This window comes from Narcine bancroftii, chromosome 2, assembly GCF_036971445.1.
Source record: "Narcine bancroftii isolate sNarBan1 chromosome 2, sNarBan1.hap1, whole genome shotgun sequence".
NCBI classification, from domain to species: domain Eukaryota; kingdom Metazoa; phylum Chordata; class Chondrichthyes; order Torpediniformes; family Narcinidae; genus Narcine; species Narcine bancroftii.
Window position 1 is genome coordinate 103,549,912 of NC_091470.1, and position 21,985 is coordinate 103,571,896.

The 21,985-nt window shown below is 46.2% G+C and overlaps 3 protein-coding genes across 9 annotated transcripts in view; 2 read left to right on the forward strand and 1 right to left on the reverse strand.

The window, feature by feature from the left end:
- The window catches only part of LOC138754049 (FHF complex subunit HOOK interacting protein 2A-like), a 103,134-nt gene extending 100,519 nt beyond the window's left edge, over window positions 1-2,615 (forward strand). For all 6 annotated transcript variants that reach the window (XM_069917789.1, XM_069917793.1, XM_069917790.1 and 3 more), the window contains one exon: window positions 1,677-2,615. In XM_069917789.1, coding sequence (XP_069773890.1) covers window positions 1,677-1,806 — 130 coding nt within the window. In that variant the 3' untranslated portion in view covers window positions 1,807-2,615. The remainder of the gene's footprint in view (window positions 1-1,676) is intronic.
- LOC138754051 (transcription factor IIIB 50 kDa subunit-like) lies at window positions 1-16,238 on the reverse strand. Of its 2 annotated transcripts, none has more exons than XM_069917799.1 (5): window positions 16,097-16,238; window positions 14,088-14,276; window positions 13,617-13,676; window positions 10,272-10,593; window positions 1-6,909 (listed from the first exon to the last, which is right to left on the reverse strand). In XM_069917799.1, the coding sequence occupies exons 2-5, from the start codon at window positions 14,239-14,241 to the stop codon at window positions 6,189-6,191; spliced, it is 1,257 nt and encodes a 418-aa protein (XP_069773900.1). In that variant the 5' UTR covers window positions 14,242-14,276; window positions 16,097-16,238; the 3' UTR covers window positions 1-6,188. The 2 variants fall into 2 exon arrangements, with proteins under 2 accessions (XP_069773900.1, XP_069773899.1); XM_069917798.1 differs by lacking the exon at window positions 16,097-16,238 and adding an exon at window positions 16,062-16,088.
- The window catches only part of LOC138754053 (RNA/RNP complex-1-interacting phosphatase-like), a 17,557-nt gene continuing 11,707 nt past the window's right edge, over window positions 16,136-21,985 (forward strand). Inside the window, exons 1-4 of the mRNA XM_069917800.1 lie at window positions 16,136-16,259; window positions 16,671-16,746; window positions 18,475-18,606; window positions 20,051-20,174. Coding sequence (XP_069773901.1) covers window positions 16,159-16,259; window positions 16,671-16,746; window positions 18,475-18,606; window positions 20,051-20,174 — 433 coding nt within the window. The 5' untranslated portion in view covers window positions 16,136-16,158. The remainder of the gene's footprint in view (window positions 16,260-16,670; window positions 16,747-18,474; window positions 18,607-20,050; window positions 20,175-21,985) is intronic.

A 21,985-nucleotide genomic window follows, 5' to 3' on the forward strand; every position in this document is an offset into this window, starting at 1 on the left:
TTGGAGTGATGACGTGGGAGTTTATTGTCATACACAGAACAGAAATTATTGCTTTCTGCAGCTACTTAAAAATTACATAAAATCCACGAACACATCCAAGGGCACCGTGGGAAGCAGGGTTGGGTCTTGGCTATTTATGACTCATCATGAGCAGGGAAAAGCCTGGGAACTACAGGCCAGTGAGTCTAACATCTGTGGTAGGTAGGTAATTTACTGGAGAGCATTCTGAGGGAGAAGATATACATGAACATTGGTTGATTTGGGATAGTCAGCATGGTTTTGTAACTGGGGGGGGGGTAATGTCTCACAAATATGATAGTTTCTTTGAAGATGTGACCAAGAAGGTTAATGAGGGCCGAGCAGTAGATCTATATATGGATTTCAGCCAGGCATTCGATAAGGTTCCGCATGGTCAGCTGCTCTGCATCTTTCCTTGAGAATGGATAGAAAATTGGCTTCATAAAAGAAAGCGGAGGGTGATGGTGAGAGGTTGTTTATCAGACTGGAGGCCTGGGACTAGTGGTGTGCCTCGTGGTTTGGTGCTGGGTCCATTGCTGTTTGTCATCAATATCAATGATTTTAGACACAAAAGTGCATGGTGGATGACACGAAAGTGTATGGCCTTGTGATCTAGATCGGTCGGACAGGCGGGCAGATGAATGCTTGATAGAATTTATTATAAAGAAATGTGATGTGTTGCATTTTGGGAGGTTGAACATAGATAGAACTGACACAGTGAATGGTAGGGATCTGGGGAGTGTGGTAGAACAGAGGGAGTACCTTAAAAGTGGCGTCACAGGAAGATTTTGGCACATTGGCCTTAATCAGTCAGAATAGAGAAGGTCATGTTGCAGTTGTACAAGACATGGTGAGGCCCCATTTGGAGTACAGGTATACCCCACTTTACGAATACTTGCTTACGTAAATTTGCTTTTATGGATAAACCTGCGTTTTTTACGAAAAAATTTGGCAAAAGCAGCGAGCCGTTATAGAGGTTGCGCCCCAAGCAGCTCCTTCCCCAGGGAACTACGATGAGATGTCAATAGAAGACCCTCTTCCTTTCTCTCCTACATCCCAGTCTCCTGTACCTCCCACCACCCCAACCTCCAAAGACTCAGCCTAACTACACTGTATATATAATTATTTCTACTTTATAGGCTATGTATTTATCAGATCATTCCTGCTTTTAATAAATGTTGTGTTATTTTAAGTTTTGTGTGTTATTTGGTGGGTTAATTTTTGGGTCTGGGAATGCTCAAGTTTTTCCCATAGAAATCAATGGTAAAACAGGGTACACCGATATTGTGTTCAGTTTTGGTCACCGTGTTGCAGGAAAAGTGTGAAGCTGGAGAGGATTGCACAGAAGATTGACAAGGATGCTTACAAGCACTCAGGAGCCTGACCTACAGGGAGAGGTTGGGCTTTATTCCTTGTAGCGCATGAGAGGAATAGATCGGGTGAAAATGAGATCCCAGGACTTTGAAATTATACATGACCTTAAGTTGAGAAACTTGTAAGAAATGTTTAAGAAACACGATAGCTTAATGCAGGCAGGTTGAGACTTGTGTGAGTGATTGGGGCAATTTGGTCAGCACAGGCAAGTTGGGCCAAAGGGCCCGTTTCCATGCTGCAACTCCATTCCTAACAAGGTTTGTGTTTATGCGACTCTCTTGCAGGATCGATCACGCCACGTTACTGAAAGGAGTGATTGTTCTGGAAGAATTCTGCAAGGAGCTGGCTGCAATATCATTTGTCAAATGCTCATCAGAACTAAGTGGAGACAGATTGGGATCTCAGTGCCTTTGATAGACCACTGAACTGGTTCCCTCAATTGCTGTACATCTGAGGGTGAACCGTCTGTCCAAACAATTTTACATTTAGCAGTTGCACTTTTCATCACCATGCTTTCAAAACAAAAATCTGTTCTTGATTCCTCCGAAGATTAACTTAACGATGAAGCAAGCTTGCGCCTACGAGTGCCCAATTTCTCGATTGTTCTACCCACTCCCTGTTGCTGATTTCACTCCTATGTTATTTGTTGACAACTCGCCCCGACTCAGGGGCCAGAAGGTATAAGATCCTACAAAGTAATTTTGGTGTAATTGAATTAAAAAAAAAATTTAAACTTTGAGAACGAGAACAGTAACAGGCCCTTCCGGCCTTCGTGCCTGTGCCACCCAAATACCCCACAACCCCTAGGTTTTTTTGAATGGTGGGAGGAAACTGGTGCATGCTGTGTTGAGGAGAACGTGCAAACTCCTTAAAGTCAGTGCTGGATTCGGACCCATGTCGCTGGTGGTGTAACCACTACCACGAGTTGTCAGGATGAACATAAATGCAAATGTTATTGGTCTGTAAAAATGATTTATATAAAACTCAAATTGTTTGTAAATTATGTCTAATACCAACAGCCTTTTAATGGAGATTCCCTATAATTTAACAATGGAAGCATGATTTAATTAGAAGCTGGAATACAATCTGCCAGCAAGCATCAAGTTAAAGTTCATTATCATCTGACACCCAGACAAAACACCGTTTCTCTGGACCACGGTTCATGCACAATCCAGAGCACATGATAATCGCATATATTCATAAAAGATATAATTTAAAATGAATATATATTTTGGGGTGAATTACTGTTACAGGATACTGTTCATCAATCTCACAGACTGCAGGAGAGATGCTATTTCCCAGCCTTTCAGTCCTGATTTTGACGCTGCTATTAGCATTCAATCCACAAAAATGTTGGAGAAACGAAGTAGGTTAGGCAACATTCTTTAAGATTAAAAACCAATGTTTCAGGCCTAAGCCCTTCGTGATCAAAAAGCAGCCTAAATAAAGAGGGGAGGAGAGGAGGGAAGGTGCACAGGCTAACAGGTACAAGGTGAAAAAAAAAGGATAGCGGTGGGAGGGCAGAAGGAAAACAAAGCTGGGAAGTGATGGGGGAGGGTGAATGGAGAGGGAAGAGGGTGGGGAACTGGAGAAAATGAGATGGGGGGATGGGAAAGAGAGGGAGATAGGTTTAATGGAAACCAGAGAAGCTGATGTTTGGCATCTGGTTGGAGAGTGCTTGGATGGAATAATAGGCGTCATTCCTCCAATTTGTGGGTGGCCTCGCTTTGGCAGTGCATGAGACCATGGAGAGACATGCCAGTGTGGGAGAGGGGTGCAGAATTGAAATGGTTGGCCACAGGAGATCCTCGCTGTTGCAGCAGAGTGAAAGTGCTCAACAAAGCCATCACCCAGTCTCCGACGTAGAGACCACAGGGGCACCGGATGCAGTAGGATTCACGAGTGAAGTGTGGCCTCACTTGAAATGACTGTTTGGCACCCTGAATGGTGGTGAAGGAGGGGGTGTGGGTGCTAGAGCGGCATTTCCTGTGGTCACTTCCACAAGAACGCAGAAATAATGTAACTAAACCACAAATAATGGCTTCCAACATCTGCCAGCCATTTCCCTGGATGGAGAGCGCAGAGATTGGGTGGGGTATCCAGATGCTTTGTCAATGACTGGGACACAGCTGGTCCTCAATTTACAAACATTTAAAAATGTTCCATTAAAGTCAGTAAATTTAAATGCTGAGCTCCTAGCATTTGTGGATGTTTGTTGCTATGGAATAATGCATACAAGGAAAAGTTTTATTTGTAAATCAAGGTCACAGCCAAAAAAAAGTTTATCATTTAAAACTAAATTGGCAGCGCTGCCATTAGTGCGAACTTGGGAGGGGGGAGGGTCAGGTTGGGGAGCAGAGACATAGTGTGCCTCCACAGGGTCCTACTGCATGTTTGTGATGCTGTAAATCATGGAGATCCATCAGATTACATGGGTTGTGGACTCCAGGGGATCAATGGACTAGTGCATAGCATCAGAGTGGGAGAACTCTGCTCCCCCTCCCCCCGCTGAGAGGGAGAAGCCTGAGAGAGATCTACAAGGAAGGTAACCACAGCAGCGAACCAGACTCTGATGCCAAAGGACTATCGCCAGGCAGTGAGCTGCTGGAGACCATCTCTTTGGAACCAGGTATCGGGACTGGGATCTGTGAGGGTGCAGACATATCGGGACTGGGATCTGTGAGGGTGCAGACGGTAAACGGTTCCCGAAGAGCTTCAGGCATTGACAGCTTCCTGATCGTACAGACACGAGGCCATGAGGTTTCTGAGATCACAGGAGCGCTGAAGGCAAATCCACGGACACTGTGTCTCTGAAGGGACTCTAGCTTTTTTGGATCAAAGAAATTGGAATCAGTTAATTGCATCAGCAAGTTTGCAGATTGAAGGAGTAGAAGACAGCAAGGAAGGCTTTCAAAGCTTGCAGAGGAATCTGGACCAGCTGTAAAATGGCAGCTGGAACTTAATGCAGATAACTGTGAAATATTGCACTTTGGAAGGAGAAATCAGATTTGCATGGTAAACAGAAGGGAACTGAGGAGTGCAGCAAAACGGGGATCTGGGAATACAGATACAAAATTCTCTCAAAGTGGCATCACAAGTTGATAGGGTTGTTGAGAACTTTTGGCACACCGGCCTTCAAATCAAAGTACCTGTATTGAGTATAGGAGTTGAAGTTATACAAGACATTGGCGAGACCAAATTTGTTGTACTGTGTGCAGTTTTGATAACCTTACTACAAGAAATATATCAGTAAGATTGAGAGGGCAAAGATTTATAAGGATGTTGCCAGCTGAGTTATTGGAGAATGATGCATAGGTTAGGTCTTTATTCCCTGGAGCATGTGGGGATATTTAATGGTTAACAAAATTATAAGCTTTATCCACTGAGGTTGAGTGAGACAAAGAATTAAACAACATGGATTAAGGTGAAACGTTTGAAGGGAACATGAGGGGGAACATAGAACTATTCAGTCCAGGCCCTTCAGCACACGATGTTGTGCTGACCTATGGAAATTGACTCCACAACAAACAAAACCTTCCCTGCCTCACACCCAGCACCCTCTATTTTTCTTTTGTCCATGTGCCTTTTAAATGTCCCTATTGTTTCAGCCTGTACCACCACCCCCAGCAGCGCATTCCAGGCTCCTACCACTCTCTGAGGGGAATTGTAGATGGTGGAAATTCCCAAGAACTTGTTGGACACAGAGGCTAGTGGGGTGATAGGTGAGGACAAGGGGAACTCTGTTCTCATTGCATCTCGAGGGTGGGACAAATAGGGACAGATGTGTAGGATGTGGGTGAGGGCTGAATTTATGGCAGTCGAGGGGAAGCCACGTTTTCTGAAGGAGGATATTTCAGGTACCCTGGAACAGAAAACTTCATCCTGAGCAGATGCAGCAGAGACAGAGGAACAGAGAGAGAAAGAAAATATATCAATCACCATCTTCACATCCATCAGTCAGATGCATTTACTTCAGTTAAATGGTTTTATTTCAGAGGGTGAAGTCCAGTTCTCCAGGTTAGTGTGCTTCAATACCCATCTTCCTCTCTTAAGGTCAACATCCTACACCCATGCTCTGACACCCGAGGGTGTTGTTCCAAGTTCATTTCCTGAGCTGGGTCTTGAAGCTCTTGGTATCCCAGCATTGAGGAAGCTGGGAGACCGCACGCAGGCGAGTGGGAAGATCACAAGCAGCTCCCAGGATAGATGCTCCATCTACCAGCTCCTTCGTTCAAATAAATATGCCGTTGTTGAAATCGGGGTCGTCCTATACAAAGAGACTAAAATTCTTACTGCTCCGACGCCATCTCGTACACGCCCCAAGTTACTTGCGAAGTCTCAGCGCTCATCCGTGGGGTTCATCCTCCTGCTTTCGGCACTGTACGGGTTTTAAACGGCTTGTTACAGGAGCCAACAGTGGTTTATTTTAAAATGCCCAAATGAAATGAAAACCTTTAAATTATAATGTTATTAAAATATTGTGATTTGCTTTTAACAGCATCCACTGGTCAGCGGTAGGTGCCAGATTTAGGGGGAGGGTTGTCTTATTCAGAGAGTATCGCTCAAAACCAACATTTTAGGTGGAAATTCTTCCGTCCTATACATGAGTCAACCTATACAATGGCATACATCAAAGTAGAACTGAATCAATCTGCTGACAGGACATCGGCATTGTTCTCAACTGAGCTGAGGCACTAGCGGCTGAAACGTTTTTACCCTTGAGCACACCTTTCCGGAGTTTAGTGATGAAACAGCGACCAAGGCTCAGCCTGAATGCCTTGGGCAGGGTCACTTGGTTAGAGGATAGCACGCGCTGCTTGGAATGTCGCGACTTCATCGGGAGTCCTGAGGTATTGCTCAATCTCGCTGTCCGATATCTCCTCATCTCCAGTGGTCCGATCGCTCCTGCAGCTCTTCTCCAATTCCTGGCTAACGCGCCTTCTCTTGGTTTGCGTCAGGCATGGAGGGAGGAACTCCGGACTGCCGCGCTTCTGGTTCTTCCGCCACCCTGGTACCTGGCTCTGCTCTTCCTGGTCCCTGTTCTCCTCCTCACCACAAGCACTCTGCTCCCCATCCCCTTGCTGGGCATCCTCTCTGCTCTCAGCCCAAACACAGTCCAGAGACTGACTGAGCAACAAGGTTCGATGGCGGAGGATGTCGCCGGCGTACTTCGCCACAGTTTTGGCATCGACATGCTGAGTTGCAAGCCAGGGCAGCTGTGACGCCAACTTGATCAAGACGCTGGTCATTTCCTTTAGCCGCTGTGGGGTGGGGGGAGGCAGTGTAACTCCAGCCACCTTGCAGAACTTCCCCAGGCTGCACTTGAGCCGCTGGGCGGGCAGCAGGGACTGCCAGGCCAGGTACGCTGCTGCTGTGATGATGGGCACCGGGTGTCTGCCTGTCACCAGCCACGTCTCGCTGGCCAACTCCACCAGTTGGCCTGCCCGATCCACCACCTTGTCTTTCTCTTCCAGAAACGTGGGCGGAATCAGCCTGGAACTCTGGAACAGGTTAAACCTGCAGGTAGAGTCAGAGGGAGCAAGAAACATGAAGCCCTTGTCTGAGAGTTGTGATGCAGCTATCTACTGAGGGATGGGATGGGGAACTGAGTGGCAGGCTTATTAGAGTCAAATCCAGACTTTCTTGTTTCACAACAATGATGAGGTTGCTTTGTGGTAAACTGATCGGGGGAGTGGGGGTGGATGTTGTCCACTTGGACTTCAGGAAGGACCCATAAGGATGGCTGGTCGCCGCTTCTTCCAATTCATTAATGTACATCATGAACAATTGCAGGCCTCTGGGCACTAGAGAAATACCCATTTGCCCCAACACTCTGCCTTCTATCATCTAACCAATCTTCCATCCAGGCGAATACATTACTCCCAACTCCATGCAACCTCCTTACTTTATGGATGTCATTTATGTGGTACCTTAATGAACACCTGGAAGCCAAAGTGCTCAACATCCACCTGATTCCCTCTGTCCACTGCCCTCATTATATCCTCAAAGAACAGTAACAATGACCTGCCCTTCTGTCTGTCTAATGGAATATATTTTCTTAATGATTTCTCCCTCAAGTTTGAGCAATTTCCCCGAATACAGACGACAGTTGGCTGGCCTGTAGTTAGTTGTTTTTTGCCTGCATACTTCTTTTGTAAAAAGGACTTATCCACCTTTCGACCCACTAATTTGCTGCACACCACCTCTTTAGTGATAGCGACTATATCGAGGTCCTCACCTCTCATTGCCTCCTTATCATCATCTGGTGCTTCATCAATTAATATGTAGATTTATCTCAGCATATAATAATTACAGCACAGAAACAGGCCAGTTCAGCCCTTCAAGTCCTTCTCCCACCTAGTCCCATTGATCCACACCCAGCCTGTAATCCTCCACACCTCTCTCATCCATATACCTATCCAACTTTTCCTTAAAAATTAGATTCGAGTCCGCATCTACCACTTTGGCTGGCTCATTCCACACTCCCACTGCCCTCTGAGTGAAGAAATTCTCCCTAAGCTTTTCCCCTTTCACCCTCTTGTTTGAATCTCCCCCACTGTCAATGGAAAAAGCCTATTTACTCTTATCTGTCCCCCTCATAATTTTAAATACTCTTTCAAATCACCCCTCAATCTTCTACACTCCAGCGAATAAAGTTCTAGCCAGATTAACCTTTTCCTGTAACTCAAACCCTGAAACCCAGGCAACATTCTTGTAAATCTTCTCTGCATTCTCTATGTTTTATTAATATCCTTCCTATAATTTGGCGACCAAAACTACACACAATATTTCAAATTTGGCCTTATACAACCTCAACATGACATGCCAATTCCTTTACTCAATACTGATTTACGAAGGCTCACATAACCAAAGCTTTCTTCACCCTGTCTACATGTGACTTATGTGCCAGAATTCCTAAATCCCTTTGTTCTACTGCACTCGTCAATGGTCGACCATTTAACATGTACAACCTTTGCTGATTGGTCCTACCAAAACATAGCACCTCACACTTATCAGTATTAAACTCCATCTGCCGTCTCTCAGCCCACTCTTCTAACTGTCTTATATCAAGCTTTGAAAACCTTCTTCACTGTCCACAACATCACCAATCTCAGTATCTGCATACTTACTAATCCAATTTACCACTCTAGCATCCAGATCATTAATATATATGACAAACAACAATGAACCCAGGACCAATCCCTGAGGCACTCCACTAGTCACCGGCCTCCAATTTGACAAAATATTTTCCACATCTCCCATAACAACTGCTGTTCCATTCTTGGATGTGTCAGTTATATGTTTGTACATTTGAGACGATATTGAGGTCCTAGAGGAGATTCCTAATTGTTTACAATTCTAACAGGATCCCCTCCAAACAGATTTAAGCTGAGAGGAGGAGCGTTTAAAGGAGATTTACGAAGTGTTTTTATGCAGTGATAGATACCTGGGGAGGTGCCAAAGGCTGTGAACAATGTGAAGAGGTATTTATAGAGGCACGCGATGAGGCAAGGAAGGTGTGGGGAGGAATATCAGCCATGTGCAGGCAGCATCACGGTTAGCACCAACAAGCAGGGGCAAAGGGCCGGTTCCAGTGATGAATTAATCCAAGGATTCAGAGCATCACCCAAAATCCTTGAGCAGAAGTTGGCAAACTACAGAAAGGGATGTCAGCAGGAAGGCTTGGGTTACAAGGAGAGATTGGACAGGCTGGGACCAGTTTTTCTGAGGGGGAGGCTGAGGAGATGACATTAGAGAGCAGTGATTCTCAACCAGTGGGCCATAACCCATTGATGGGCCACAGCATTTCCCTGGAGGTCTTTAAAAATGTTAAATAAAATACTTTAAATTAGATAAAGATCTGTTTCTTACAAAACTGCCTTTGACTTGAAAATATTGCTCAGTCAATGCCACTAGTGGGCTATAGCACCGAAAAAGGTTTAAGAACCACTGTTAGAGATATTTATAAAATCACTAGGGGCATGGATGAGATGGATTATAGCTGACTTTCTCCTTGGCTCGGAGTGTAAATCTAGAAGGTGAGAGGGATAAGGTTTTAAAAGGGATCTGTGTGGCAAGTTTTTCTAGGAGGGTGGTGTCCAAACTGCCAGAGGAAGTGGTAGAAACCGGTACAATTAAACAAGAAAGATTTAGAAAGGTACACGGAGAGCCAAGGTTCAGAGGGAAATGGGATAAATACCGCCAGCTCAGGTTGGGATGCATGGGCTGTGCTGAAAAGCTTGTTTCTATGCTGTACCAGTGTGCTCTGATCTGTATTTCTCCGAGGGGCTTTTCTTTTCTAAAGCTTCCTTCTTTTTTGAGTGATTATATTTTGGACACTCTGGTGAGTGGCTCTGAGCCTGCCCTGAACACAGTGCACGTACAGTCCAGTTTTATCAAGAGATAAGAGCAGGAGGAGGCCATTCAGCCCATCGAGCCTGCTCGGCCATTCAATGAGATTGTGGCTGATCTGATGATCGGCTCATCTCCACCTTTTCCCCATATCCCTCAATTCCCCTACTATGTAAAAATCTATCCAACCTTAAATATATTTACTGAGGTCACCTCCACTGCTTCAATGGGCAGCAAATTCCATGGATTCACCACCCTCTGGGGAAAGCAGTTCCTCCTCATCTCCGTCCGAAATCTACTCTCCTGCAACTTGAGGCTACGCCCCCCCACCAATGGAAACAACACTGACCTCTATCTTATCTATACCTTTCATAATTTTATATGTTTCTGCAAGATTCTTCTAAATTCTAGCGAGTACAGTCCCAGAAGCTTCAATCTCTCCTCATCACTGGAATGATGGGGAGTTTTGAATTTGAGCCAGGATGCAAGTCAGGTTGAGCATGCGAGAGCAAGAAGGATTGACTAACCCATCGCAGTGAGTTTTCACCAGGTCCTGCAGGCTAAGGGTGGGGATATCCAGTTGCAGCTCCTTCACAAGCTGTAGGTAGACAGTGGAGAAGAGGCTGCACTCCACATGGAGGAGGGAACACAGGGTGCCCATGGTCAGGGGCCAGCTATGCTGCCGACAGGCGACGTGAACGCAGCAGCCCACCAGTGCTTCCTTCTTCTCCAGGGTGACGTGCAGGAAGTCTGGGTGATGGTAGGCTTGGCTGTACAGCTCAGTGGCGGTGTCCTCCACGAGAGGGCGCAGGCGGAGAATCTGGCATAGGTCTCGAACCCGCTTCACCCCTGAGGAGACACAAGCCACCAGCCGCAGAAGGGCGTGAGACGTGCAGAGGACAGACTCAGTGTGGGGTCCAAAAACGGAGATGCTCACTGCTCAAACCAACAAAACGATCCACTGTACAGCCCCCTCCCTGACCTATGCACACATCATATAGGGTCAAATGGCAGGCAGCTTCTGCTGGGTGGTAATGTGTCATCTTTGCCCCTCTCTCCACCCCATAGCAACCAGGGGCTGGTGGAGCAGAGAGGGTAGCCATGCCAGTGCGACTGCTCTCCTCTCCCTGTCACAGCCACGCAAAGTTCTTGTTCATTTCTGACTCAGGGAATGCCAGTACGTGCATAAACACATGCAGGCAGGGGCGAGGGGACAGGTGTATGTTACTTCCAGCAGCAATGGATGTGCTGATGTTGGAGAGATCTCAAAGGAGGTTCACTGGGATGACTTTGGGAATGAGAAGGCTATTACATGAAGAGCGCTTGACACCTCTTGGCCTGTACTTGACGAAATTTAGGAGAATTGGGGGAGATAGCATTGAAACATTTCAAATGCTGAATGGCACGGAGTAGACGTAGAAAGGTTGTTCCCCACGGTGGGAGAGCCTAGGGCAAAAGGGCACAACCTCAGGATTGAAGGGCGCCCACTTAGAACAGAGATGTGGAGGAATTTCTTCAGCCAGAGGTGGTGAATCTGTTGTCACAGGCGGTTGTGGAGGCCAAGTCATTGGGTGCATTTAAGACAGAGATTGATAGGTTTAGCCAAGGCATCAAAGGTTGTGGGGAGAAGGCCAGGCAGTGGGAAAATGAACATGGCAGACACGATGAGCTGAATGGCCTGTTTCTGCTCCTATCTGCTATGGCCATGTAGACGTCAGTGAATGTGAAGAATTTTACACATCTCGTTCGCGTTCAGTGTCCTTTCCGACTTCACCGAACTCGGCTGGAAAAAGAACATCACCCAACGTGATGTAACTTAGGCTCCATGCAACAAGTGCTGAGTTAGCTGTATCGCCTTACAGGAAAAATGTTACAAAAGTATTCCAGGAGGGTTACAAAGGTAACGATGTACCAATGTGCTCTTGTAAGGTGTTTGCCAGGTACCCCTTGGTAGGGTCATTCAGAAAGTCATGAGGTGTGAGATCCATGGAACCTTGGCTGTGCTGATTCAGAATTGGCTTCCCTGCAAATTATCTGAAAGCCACTTTACCAAAATTTAGTTATCCCTGAAAATTTTCGGTGGCGACATTACGTCACAAAAGAAGTTGACTTTTTTTAAAACCTGCCGTGCTCAAGTGGGATTCTAACACACTGTTGAATCCAACGGAGCTCTTGTGAACTCCAGTGCACTCAAGATAAGAATTTAACTTTATTTCATGCTTGGAAAACCTTCCCTTGTTCTTTGTTGTTATTTTATATTGATGCAACTGGGCTGGGATCAGAGTGAGGACCTCGATTGGCGACGGCCGATACAAGTATCCTGCTGCTTAAACTGGGCTGGTTAAAGGCATTTTTCAGATATCCGGAAAATGCAGTTAATCGATACACGTCCGGTCCCAAGCGTTTTGGTTAATTGGAAACGTACTGTAGTAAGTGGATAATATTCTGCCTGGAGGTCACTGACCAGTGGTGTTCTGCAGGGATCTGTGATTTTTATTAATGACAGATGAAAAAGTGGAGGGATGGGTCAGTAAATTTGCACATGACACGAAGGTTGAAGTAGTTGTGGGTAGTGTAGAAGGTTATCATAGGTTACAACAGGATATAGACATAATGCAGAATTGGGTGGAAAATTGGTAGATGGAGTTCAATCCAGTTCAGTGTTAATGACAGGATTCTTAACAGTGTGGAGGAAGAGAGAGAGAGCTTGGGATCCAGGTCCACAGATCCCTCAAATTTGCTGCACGAGATACTAGGGTGGTTGAAGGCACTTAATGGTTGGGCTTCATTGGTTGGGGGATTGAGTTCAAGAGCTGTGAGGTTATGAGCTCTACACAACTCTGGTTATACCATGCTTGGAGAATTGTGTTCAGTTCTGGTCACCTCATTAAAGGAAGGATGTGGAAGATTTTGCAAGGAGAGGAGATTTATAAGGGCTTTTCTATTTGGAGCGGCAAAGGATGAGCGGGGACTACAAGATTACGAGGGACTTAGATAGGGTGTCCAGCACCTTTTTCCTGGGATGACAATGGCAAATACCAGAATGTTTTAGGCGAACGGAGAAAAGTTTAGGGGAGATGTGACATTTTTATCCCAGGAAAAGAAATTCTGACCAAGTACCCCGTCAATGAATCTCATCAATTTCTTAACTTCTGTCATGCCTCCCTTCAGCTCCAGAGAAAACAACTCAAGTTTGTCCAACCTCTCCCTGTCACTCCTACCCTCCAATCCAGGCAGCGTCCTGGTCAATCATTTCTGTACCCTTTCCAAAGCCTCCACATCCCTCCTGTAATGAGGCAACTAGAACTACACAGTTTTCCAAAGTGCAGCACCTCCCAAAGTTTGATATAGCTTCAGCATTAACCTCCTTACTTTTATAATCAATGGCTGCCCAATGAAGCTGAGCATAGCATACACCTTTATTTTAACCACCTGATCTACCTGTGCGGCCACTTTCAATGAGCAATGGACCTGGTTTCCCCCCCCCCCCCCCAAATCTCTTTATATAGCAATGCCATTAGCTGTATACTTATTTCACCTCCCAAAGTGCGACACCTCACACTTAAAAGTCACAGAGTCCCACAGCGCAGAAACAGAGCCCATCTTGATCACATGAAAGAACATGACCTCTTGCTTCAGTCCCACCTGCCTGCATTAGGGTCAGACCCCTTCAATCCCATCCCATCCATGTAGTTATCCTTCAATTTCTTAAAGGAGGCTGAAGTCTCTGCCTCATCACTTTGGAATTTCCTGTGCTCACCACGCTCTGAGTGAAGACCCGTCCTCTCTAAACCCCACCCCCTCATATAGCCCCCCCCACCACTGAGAATAGCTGGTTTGGGCCATCGCTTCACTCGCTGATCCAACCTTACCTTGGATCTCGTTGCGACAGGGCTTTTTAACTGCAGCTGTGCTCTCAGTGTACCTCACCGCTGTGGATTAAAAGAAACAGTTTCAACAATCCAGATCAAGAGAACGTTGTGGAGCTGAACAGTCAGGAGGGTCCCCTGTACAAAACAATGGGCGAGGAATAGGGATCCTGGCTCATGGTCTCCTCCCCACTTGCTCATAATCTTGGGAGTCTATTAACAGTGATATGAAATTGCAGCCACTCTCCAATCCAGAGATTACCAGTGTGTAGCCAACAGAGACTTGCTGTCACATTTCCCTCTCTCCAATTCAAGAGTCCCTAGGTTGCGAGCAGGAGTTGGAACACACCCTGCTTACTGTGGCAGAGAACCCCAGGCAAGGTGCACACTCTGTGTGACGGTACTACTTTGTATTCCTCGATTTAAAAGCCACATAACTGTGTGGAGACACGAGCTCCCAATCAAGCCTTTTACCTTGGAAGAATGTCTCTTCCGAGCGAGTTGTTGTGAGTAGCCCCTCGGTTACCAGGAAGCCACACTCAGTGCACACCATGTGGTTTTGGCTGTAATGGGAGTCTTCCTCCACTGCACTGGAACCACACTCGGGGCACTTGGAACACCCAGGCATCTTCGCCCCAAGGCTCCTCAGAACAGCTTCCCTTCCTAAACAAAACACAAGAGTGATTGAAGACGCAAGTCCCCTACCAGACACACTGTGGACCCTGGCATTTCCCAGGAAACAAGAGTGAATTAAACACTTTGGGAATGAGAGCAAACCACTCTGCCTTTTGAGCACACTGATGTTCAGCACATTGTGACTTTTTGCTTCCAAGCCATTTCCTGGCCTTTCTCCATTCCTCTTGATCAACTAAAAATCAGGGAACCTTGCTGGATACAGAATGCCAACAGGTCACCTTTACTCCAGAAGTTCCTGCCACCCCAAGAAGGTAGGTAGGTCGGCACCACATCATGGGTCGAAGGGCCTGTTCTGTGCTGTAATGTTCTATGAATTAGAATGGGAATCTTTGCTGCATTGCCTCTATTTAGCAAATGGAGCTATTTAGTGCTGAGGACCTATCCTGGGCCCTTCACATTGATTCAGTCACAAAGACTTGCCAGCGGCTATACTGAGTAAGGAGTTTGAGGTATGTCACCAAAGACACTTGCAAATTTCTACAGGTGTACCGTGGAGAGCATTCTGACTGGTTGCATCACTGTCTGGTATAGAGGGGCCATTGCACAGGACAGGAAAAGGCTCGAGATGCAAACTCGGCCACTGCCATATCGGAAACCACTCCATCAAGGATGTCTCAAGGAAATAGCTTCTATCATCAATGCCTGCTTCTCATTCTGCTATCAGGAAGGAGGTATAGGAGCTCAATGGTACAAAAACAGCTTCTTCCCCTCTGTCATCAGATTTCTGAATGAACAATGAACACTACCTCACTTTTTTCTCTGCTTTTAACCATATAACCATATAACCGTTTACAGCACGGAAACAGGCCATGTCGGCCCTTCAAGTCCATACTGGTTCACTTGAACAACTCCACTAGCTCCTCCGCAATTGCACCAATTTATTTTTAATATATTTATGGAAATGTAATTATAGCGATTTCACATCTGCAATACACAAGAATGGCGCAGCAAAACAATGAATGTAATGAGACATGTTCATGCCAATAAATTCTAATTCTGTTCATCCACCCAGTGATGGTTCACCCCCCACACATACACCCCACAGCACCGGTTCCCCCTCCCAACGTACACCCCCCAGCTCTGGTTCCCCCCACCAATGTACACCCCCCCAGCTCCATGTTCCCCCCCTTCCCCCCCGGACACCCCCCAGCTCCAGGTTCCTCCCCCCCGGACACCCCCCAGCTCCAGGTTCCTCCCCCCCCTTCCCCCAGTTCCAGGTTCCTCCCCCCCCCTTCCCCCAGTTCCAGGTTCCTCCCCCCCCTTCCCCCAGTTCCAGGTTCCTCCCCCCCCCCTTCCCCCAGTTCCAGGTTCCTCCCCCCCCCCTTCCCCCAGTTCCAGGTTCCTCCGCCCCCCCTTCCCCCAGCTCCAGGTTCCTCCGCCCCCCCTTCCCCCAGCTCCAGGTTCCTCCCCCCCCTTCCCCCAGCTCTAGGTTCCTCCCCCCCTTCCCCCAGCTCCAGGTTCCTCCCCCCCCTTCCCCCCTTCCCCCAGCTCCAGGTTCCTCCCCCCCTTCCCCCTTTCCCCCTTCCCCCCTTCCCCCCCTTCCCCCCCTTCCCCCCCTTCCCCCCCTTCCCCCTTCCCCCCTTCCCCCTTCCCCCCTTCCCCCCTTCCCCCTTCCCCCCTTCCCCCTTCCCCCCTTCCCCCCTTCCCCCTTCCCCCCTTCCCCCCTTCCCCCTTCCCCCCTTCCCCCTTCCCCCCTTCCCCCTTCCCCCTTCCCCCCTTCCCCCCTTCCCCCCTCGGAACATCCCCCAGCACCAGTTTCCCTCGCGGACAGCCCACGACTCATTTACCACTCGCAAGCAAACACGCGTCACTTCCTCTTCCGGTTGGCAACGGCCACTGCGCCTGAGCAATGAAGCGCGGAAGCTTTCCCAGGTTCGCCGTGAGGATGAACCAGGATCGTAGGGGTGCGAGGCCGAGGCCGGTGTCGGGGGCGGCCCGGCTCCCGGACAGGTGAGGTGTCAATTCCCCACTCTCTCCCATCACACCTCTTCTCCCCCCTCTCTCTCTACCTTCCCCTCTCTCCCCCCCACCTCCCACTCTCCCCCTCCCCCTCCCCACGCCTTTCCCTCCACCACACCTTCTGCCCCTTTTTCCCTTTCCCTGCCTAGCCCCATTCTTCTGTCCCCTCCCCCCACCTACTCCCACTCTTTCTGTCCCCTCCTCCATACCACACCCCCGCTTACCCCCCCCCCCCCCCCACTTTCTGTTCATCTCTCATCCTTGCCACAGCAGTCCCCCTGACCCACTTCCTTTCTGGCCCCCTCTTCCTTCCTTCTTCCTCACAATATTTCTTGCTGTTTACTTCCCCTCAATTTATGCCGGAAAGCTCTCTGATGGTTTGTTTCTCTCCCATGGCCCCAGGTGGCAGGAATACTCCGCTGTTGGCCAGAGGCTCTCAGGGACCAGATTCATCGCCTTTAAGGTTCCACTAAAAAAGGTTAGAGTCCTGTATAGATATTTATCAGCCCTGCCCAATTTTATGACCAGCAGTTCTGGATTTCTATTCGCTTAGAACAATGGTTTTCAAACTTGGTTTCCACTTGTATCACTCTAAGTAATCCCTATGCCATCGGTACTCTGTGATTAGTTAAGGGATTGCTTAAGGTGAGATGTTTGTGGAAAGAACTGTTTTAGATAATATTCCAAATTTTTCCTGAAGTTGAGCAAAAGAAAGGAACTGGCCTGCCTCAAAGCAATCTTCCACCAATTTAATACCCTTCGAGCCCCAATTTTTCAAATAATAATTACTGAAAAAGGAATTAATTTATTCTGAAGTAATGGCGTCTTAGCTGAAATTTTGCCTTTAGTACCTATAATCTGATCTCTATCTTTATCAAATGTCTCAATACAGTTACATTATAATTTTGTAAAAGAGACGGGTTCCACTTATAAATAAATTGATTAATAGAAAATTTAGCAATTTGTACTAACTCAACTTTAGCCCAAATCAGAGGTTGATCTGTATCAAACATTCTATTAACGAACTTAATTGGGCAGCTTCATAATAATTCTGAAAATGTGGTAATTGAAGTTCACCTAATGCATACTTTCATGTCAATTTTTGTAGAGACACTCTAGCTAACTTTCCATAAAAATAATCGCACTGGTGCATTTAAAACTTTAAAGAAAACTTTTGGAATAGACTAAAAAAGATATTGAATACGCACTTGCATATTATCAATTATTGGATAATTTTGCTCGTGAATTGAGTTTACCTAAAAAACCTAATTTTGTAAGTTTAATTGAGGGTGGATCAAGAAAAGGCTTTATTTTGGAAATGTATGCTTTATTACAAGAAAAAGTGATCAAATCTATATAAAATGAAAAATAAATGGGAAGAGGATTTATCTATATTTTTAACTTTGGAGGAATGGATGACTAATCATTGTGAGATATAGTTTAGTAATCTATAATTTTCTACATCAGTTATATTTGACCCCTGAGAAATTAAAAAGATATAGTTTTAGTTCATCAGATTTGTGTTTTCGTTGTGGAAAGCAAGTTGGTACTTTTTTACATTCAGTTCGGTCATGTGAAAAAGTTAAGCCTTTTTAGCAGAGAATTATGGAGCTTTTGGAAGGTTTATTTAATCTTAAATTCACTTTTGATCCATTGCTTTTTTTAATGGGGTATTTTACAACCTTAACAATTGGTTTGAGACTTGAAAAATTTCAATTGGCATTTATTCCGCTAGCTTTGGCGGTAGCCTGGAAATGTATTGCAGTTACTTGGAAGAATGATGTGGAATTGAATATTCAAAGATGGCATTCTGAATTAAGATCTTGTATTAATTTAGAAAAAATAACATGTAATTTAATTTAAGTTAATTTTTTAATTAAAATGTGGACTCCTTATCTAAAATGTATGGGGTCAGATATAGCTTGAAAGTAGTTTTTTTATGAATTCTTTTTATTACTGCATTTATGGATGTAATACACTCACTCCACAGCAGTACTTATAATCTTTGTTTTTAAACTCCATAGATATATAAAGATTTGTATAAGGGGGTTATGGTGGGAGGGTTAAAATGTATTAGTAATATTTTGGTGTACTTTCTGTAAAAAATTTTTGTATCGATTATTAATAAATAAATTTTAAAAAAGAAAAAAAACAACTGTTTTAATCATGTCTAATTGACTTGTTATGTGCCATTTACTTATTTCAGATGTTTGCAAATTCTCTGCTGTCCAATGAAGTCTTCACACCAACTGACCTTCTGCGAAAAATTGGGGAACAGAATGAGGAATTGGGCAAGATCATTGACCTCACCTTTACCAAACGTTACTATGACTCCGAGGTAGGCAATGACGATACTCTTAACCCCTCGGCAAAGGATCGCTAAATAAATTCCTTCCTTGCTGACGTATGCTTTTTAGCCAAAATGCGTCCACTTCTAGGAACTTGGTATTGCTTGAACAACATTTGATCTTAACTTCAGTCTAGTTTTCTTTACTAAAGCATAGAAACATATCCTTCATTCCTTGAAGAAGTGCTCAGGCCTGAAGTGTCCTTTGGATGCTGCGAGACTGGCTGAGTTCCTTCAGCACATCTGTGTTTTTACTCTAATCACAATGTCTGCAGACTTTCGTATATAATAGTATAACACTGGAAAATTAGTACGTCGACTGCCTCCAGGTACTCCTGCATTCCAAATGTGTAACCGGGTTAGTGAGTTAAAGTGTAGCGTCTGGGTCACCCTCCTGGGATCTGGGTGTGATTACTGGGCAAAGGTGCTGGAAGCACCTTTTAAGTTACAGGGGGATGAGCCTATCAAATCGCCAACCTGGCGATTTAAGGGGGATCCCGCCCCCGCAATGATGCGTCAAGTACTCTCTGGAAGTACTGCCAGATGTTTGGATGCTGGCTGCAAGCGCTGACGTCAACGGAATAAGTGGGTCGATCATTTTCCTGTTCAAGTCCTTCGTAGATGCAACCTAGGTAAGTTTTACAGGGTTCCCTGACTACCTCTGAGGTAGGTCAAGGACTCAGTTGGATTCCAACAGGGTTTACTGGGTCGGACCCTTTCTAACTGCCGCATAACTGGGGCACTAACCAGGCAAATTTTACACTGCAGTTTGAAAGGACGTCATGGGCCAGAAGAGCCTATTACACTGTAGTATCTCTGAATTATGAACAGGCCCATAATGTCTGTACTGACCATGATGCCAAATTAAATATCCTATCTACCTCCATTCCCTGTTTGTACATGTGCCTGTCTGGGTTCATTTTAAATGTCACTATAACTTTTTCCATCCCCCAGTACTAAACAAAAAAAATATAATTGTTTCAAAGATAAAAAATAGCTAGTTTGAATTCCAAGTTAAAAACACAACGCTGGAGAAAATCAGCAGGTCAAACTGTACTTTATATAGCAAGGGTGAAGATACATAACCAACTTTTCGTGCTTGATGAAGCATAGTTTTCAGATTGATTCTGAGTTCTTTGGCTCTTGCCTCCATCACAAGGGTCAACTTTGGTGAGAACTTGGAGACCATGGCTAAACTGAAGTGGTTGTGTGATGTTCAGAGGGTGAAAGGCAGCTGGATGCTGTGTACAGGTAGCAGTGCTGTGGTGGAGCCAGCAGTGCAGGACAGATGGGGTGACGGTGGTTCTAAGCAGTGGTGCAGGTATCCTGTGCCACATTGTGCGTGTCTGGATCACCATCAATAACTGATGCTGTTACATTGACAGGCAGCCACTCTTGTCCAGTGCCTTAAGTGTTTCTGTAACTTCTATTGCAGGAGTTGCCGAAAGGTTTGTACTACGAGAAGATTTTTACTGCTGGTCATGAAGTGCCAAGTGAAGAAAACATTTCGAAATTCAAAAGAGCTGTGAAAACGTTTCTATTGGAGAATGTGGACAACGGTATGCACAGGCCTGGTTTGGGAAGATGTGGGAGAGGGGTTTCAGTCAGTGGGGCTGGGGGCTGTGGACGAGGGGGCGACAGGGTCAGGAGCTCTTGGGCTGTATGGGAAGAAGAGTGGGGTCTGGGTTTGGGAGTTGAGAGGCCTGATCCAGGGGTGAGTGGAAGTGGATGGAAATGCTGAACCATGCTGTGGTTCTGGTAGAGGTTTCTGACAGTGGTGTTGGTCTAGAACTTCAAGCACTGAGAACTGGAAACAGCGAAGGAGCAGCCATGTACAATTATCAGGTTTAAAGATACCATTTGATGTTATGTACACAAAACACAGAAGACTTTTTCCTTTGTTTGCCTTGTAAAGGTACACAAAGAGGTGCCACTAGTCCAGCCCCATAAGCAGTGCAAGAAAGAGCGTCCCTTCAGAGACACTGGGTGTGCGTGACCTTGAGGCAAACCTGCAGGTGGAGGTGATCCTCTTGGTGGTGTAAAAAGCCCCCCGGATTGGGTGATGATGTCAGAGTCGCCTGGGCAAGTAATTGGCATCCAATGGTTCAGGAAACGAAGGAGCGAGAAATAAACTGCGGGAGGAACTCAGCGGGTCAGCCGGCATCTATGGAGATAATGGGTGGACCCATAGAGGAGAGAAGACACAGCACTTGTCCACAGGGTCCTACCACATAGTCCAACTGCTGATGGCTCTGTACCGGCTTTAAATGGCCTGTTAAATGGAGTTGAGAGTGGTTTTATTTTAAAATTCTGCAATCGTGGTATCTGCGCCCAAGATGGCGGGACCAATGTTCGGCAACTGCCTTGCGGGGTTGCAACTCTGGGGAAGTAGAGGACTGATGCAGGGCACCATAAAACGGGGAGAACATTTGTTTGAGAAGGAGAAGCAGAGGGGACAACTGACGGTACGATGACCACGGTCACAGACTGGTGAGCGGCTCTGCGGCTGAAGAACACACAGGTTGTTGGTGGCTCGAGGTGGGGAAACCACGTGTGCAGCGGGCTACTGCCGACTGTGGTCGAGGGACTCGCAGCAGGCTGCGGACTGCTGGAGACTGCCTCAAGATTGGCTCGGAGACATATTGGGATGCGAGAGAGTGCTGAAGGCTTCCTGATTCTGTTGGAGGTTTGTATCTGGAGCTGGGATTGCCAATGGTTTGGACTGGAATCTGGCTGCCAAGGCGGCTGGAGGCAAATCCATGGATATTCGGTGACTCTTGGGGGAGGGAACCTCTCCTTTTGCTTGCTGACTCTAAGGGGTGCCAGGCAATTTCTTCTGATGCCAAATCTTTGCCAGATTAAATCAACATTTTGTAATATTATACCTGTTTTTTCACACAACACTAAAGGAACCCTTGGAAACTAGGCTAATCTTAAAAAAAGGGTCCAGACCTGAAATGTCAACCGTTCATTTCTCTTTAAGGATGCTTCCTGATCTACTGAGTCCCCGCACTTTCTCAGTCGCTGACAATTGATAGAACCCTGGAACATGGCAACAGAGAAACAAGCCCTTTGGCCCATCTAGTCTGTGTCCATCTATTTTTCTGTCAAGTCCCATTGAACAGTATTGGGGCCATATCTTCCATACCCCTCCAATGCATGTACCTGAACTCTTAAATGTCACAATCAAGCCCCAGTCACCACTTAAGCCATTTGTATGAATCTGACTGACTCTCAGCTGGTTGTGTAAGGCAGGTTCCTGATGCTCGCAGATTGATGGGGAATATGTTGTACCTTGCGTTCCAGTTATCCCATTGTAAGGATGTTCAAGGTTAGTAGTTTCAGGTGACCTTTACCTAGAAGGGGGAGG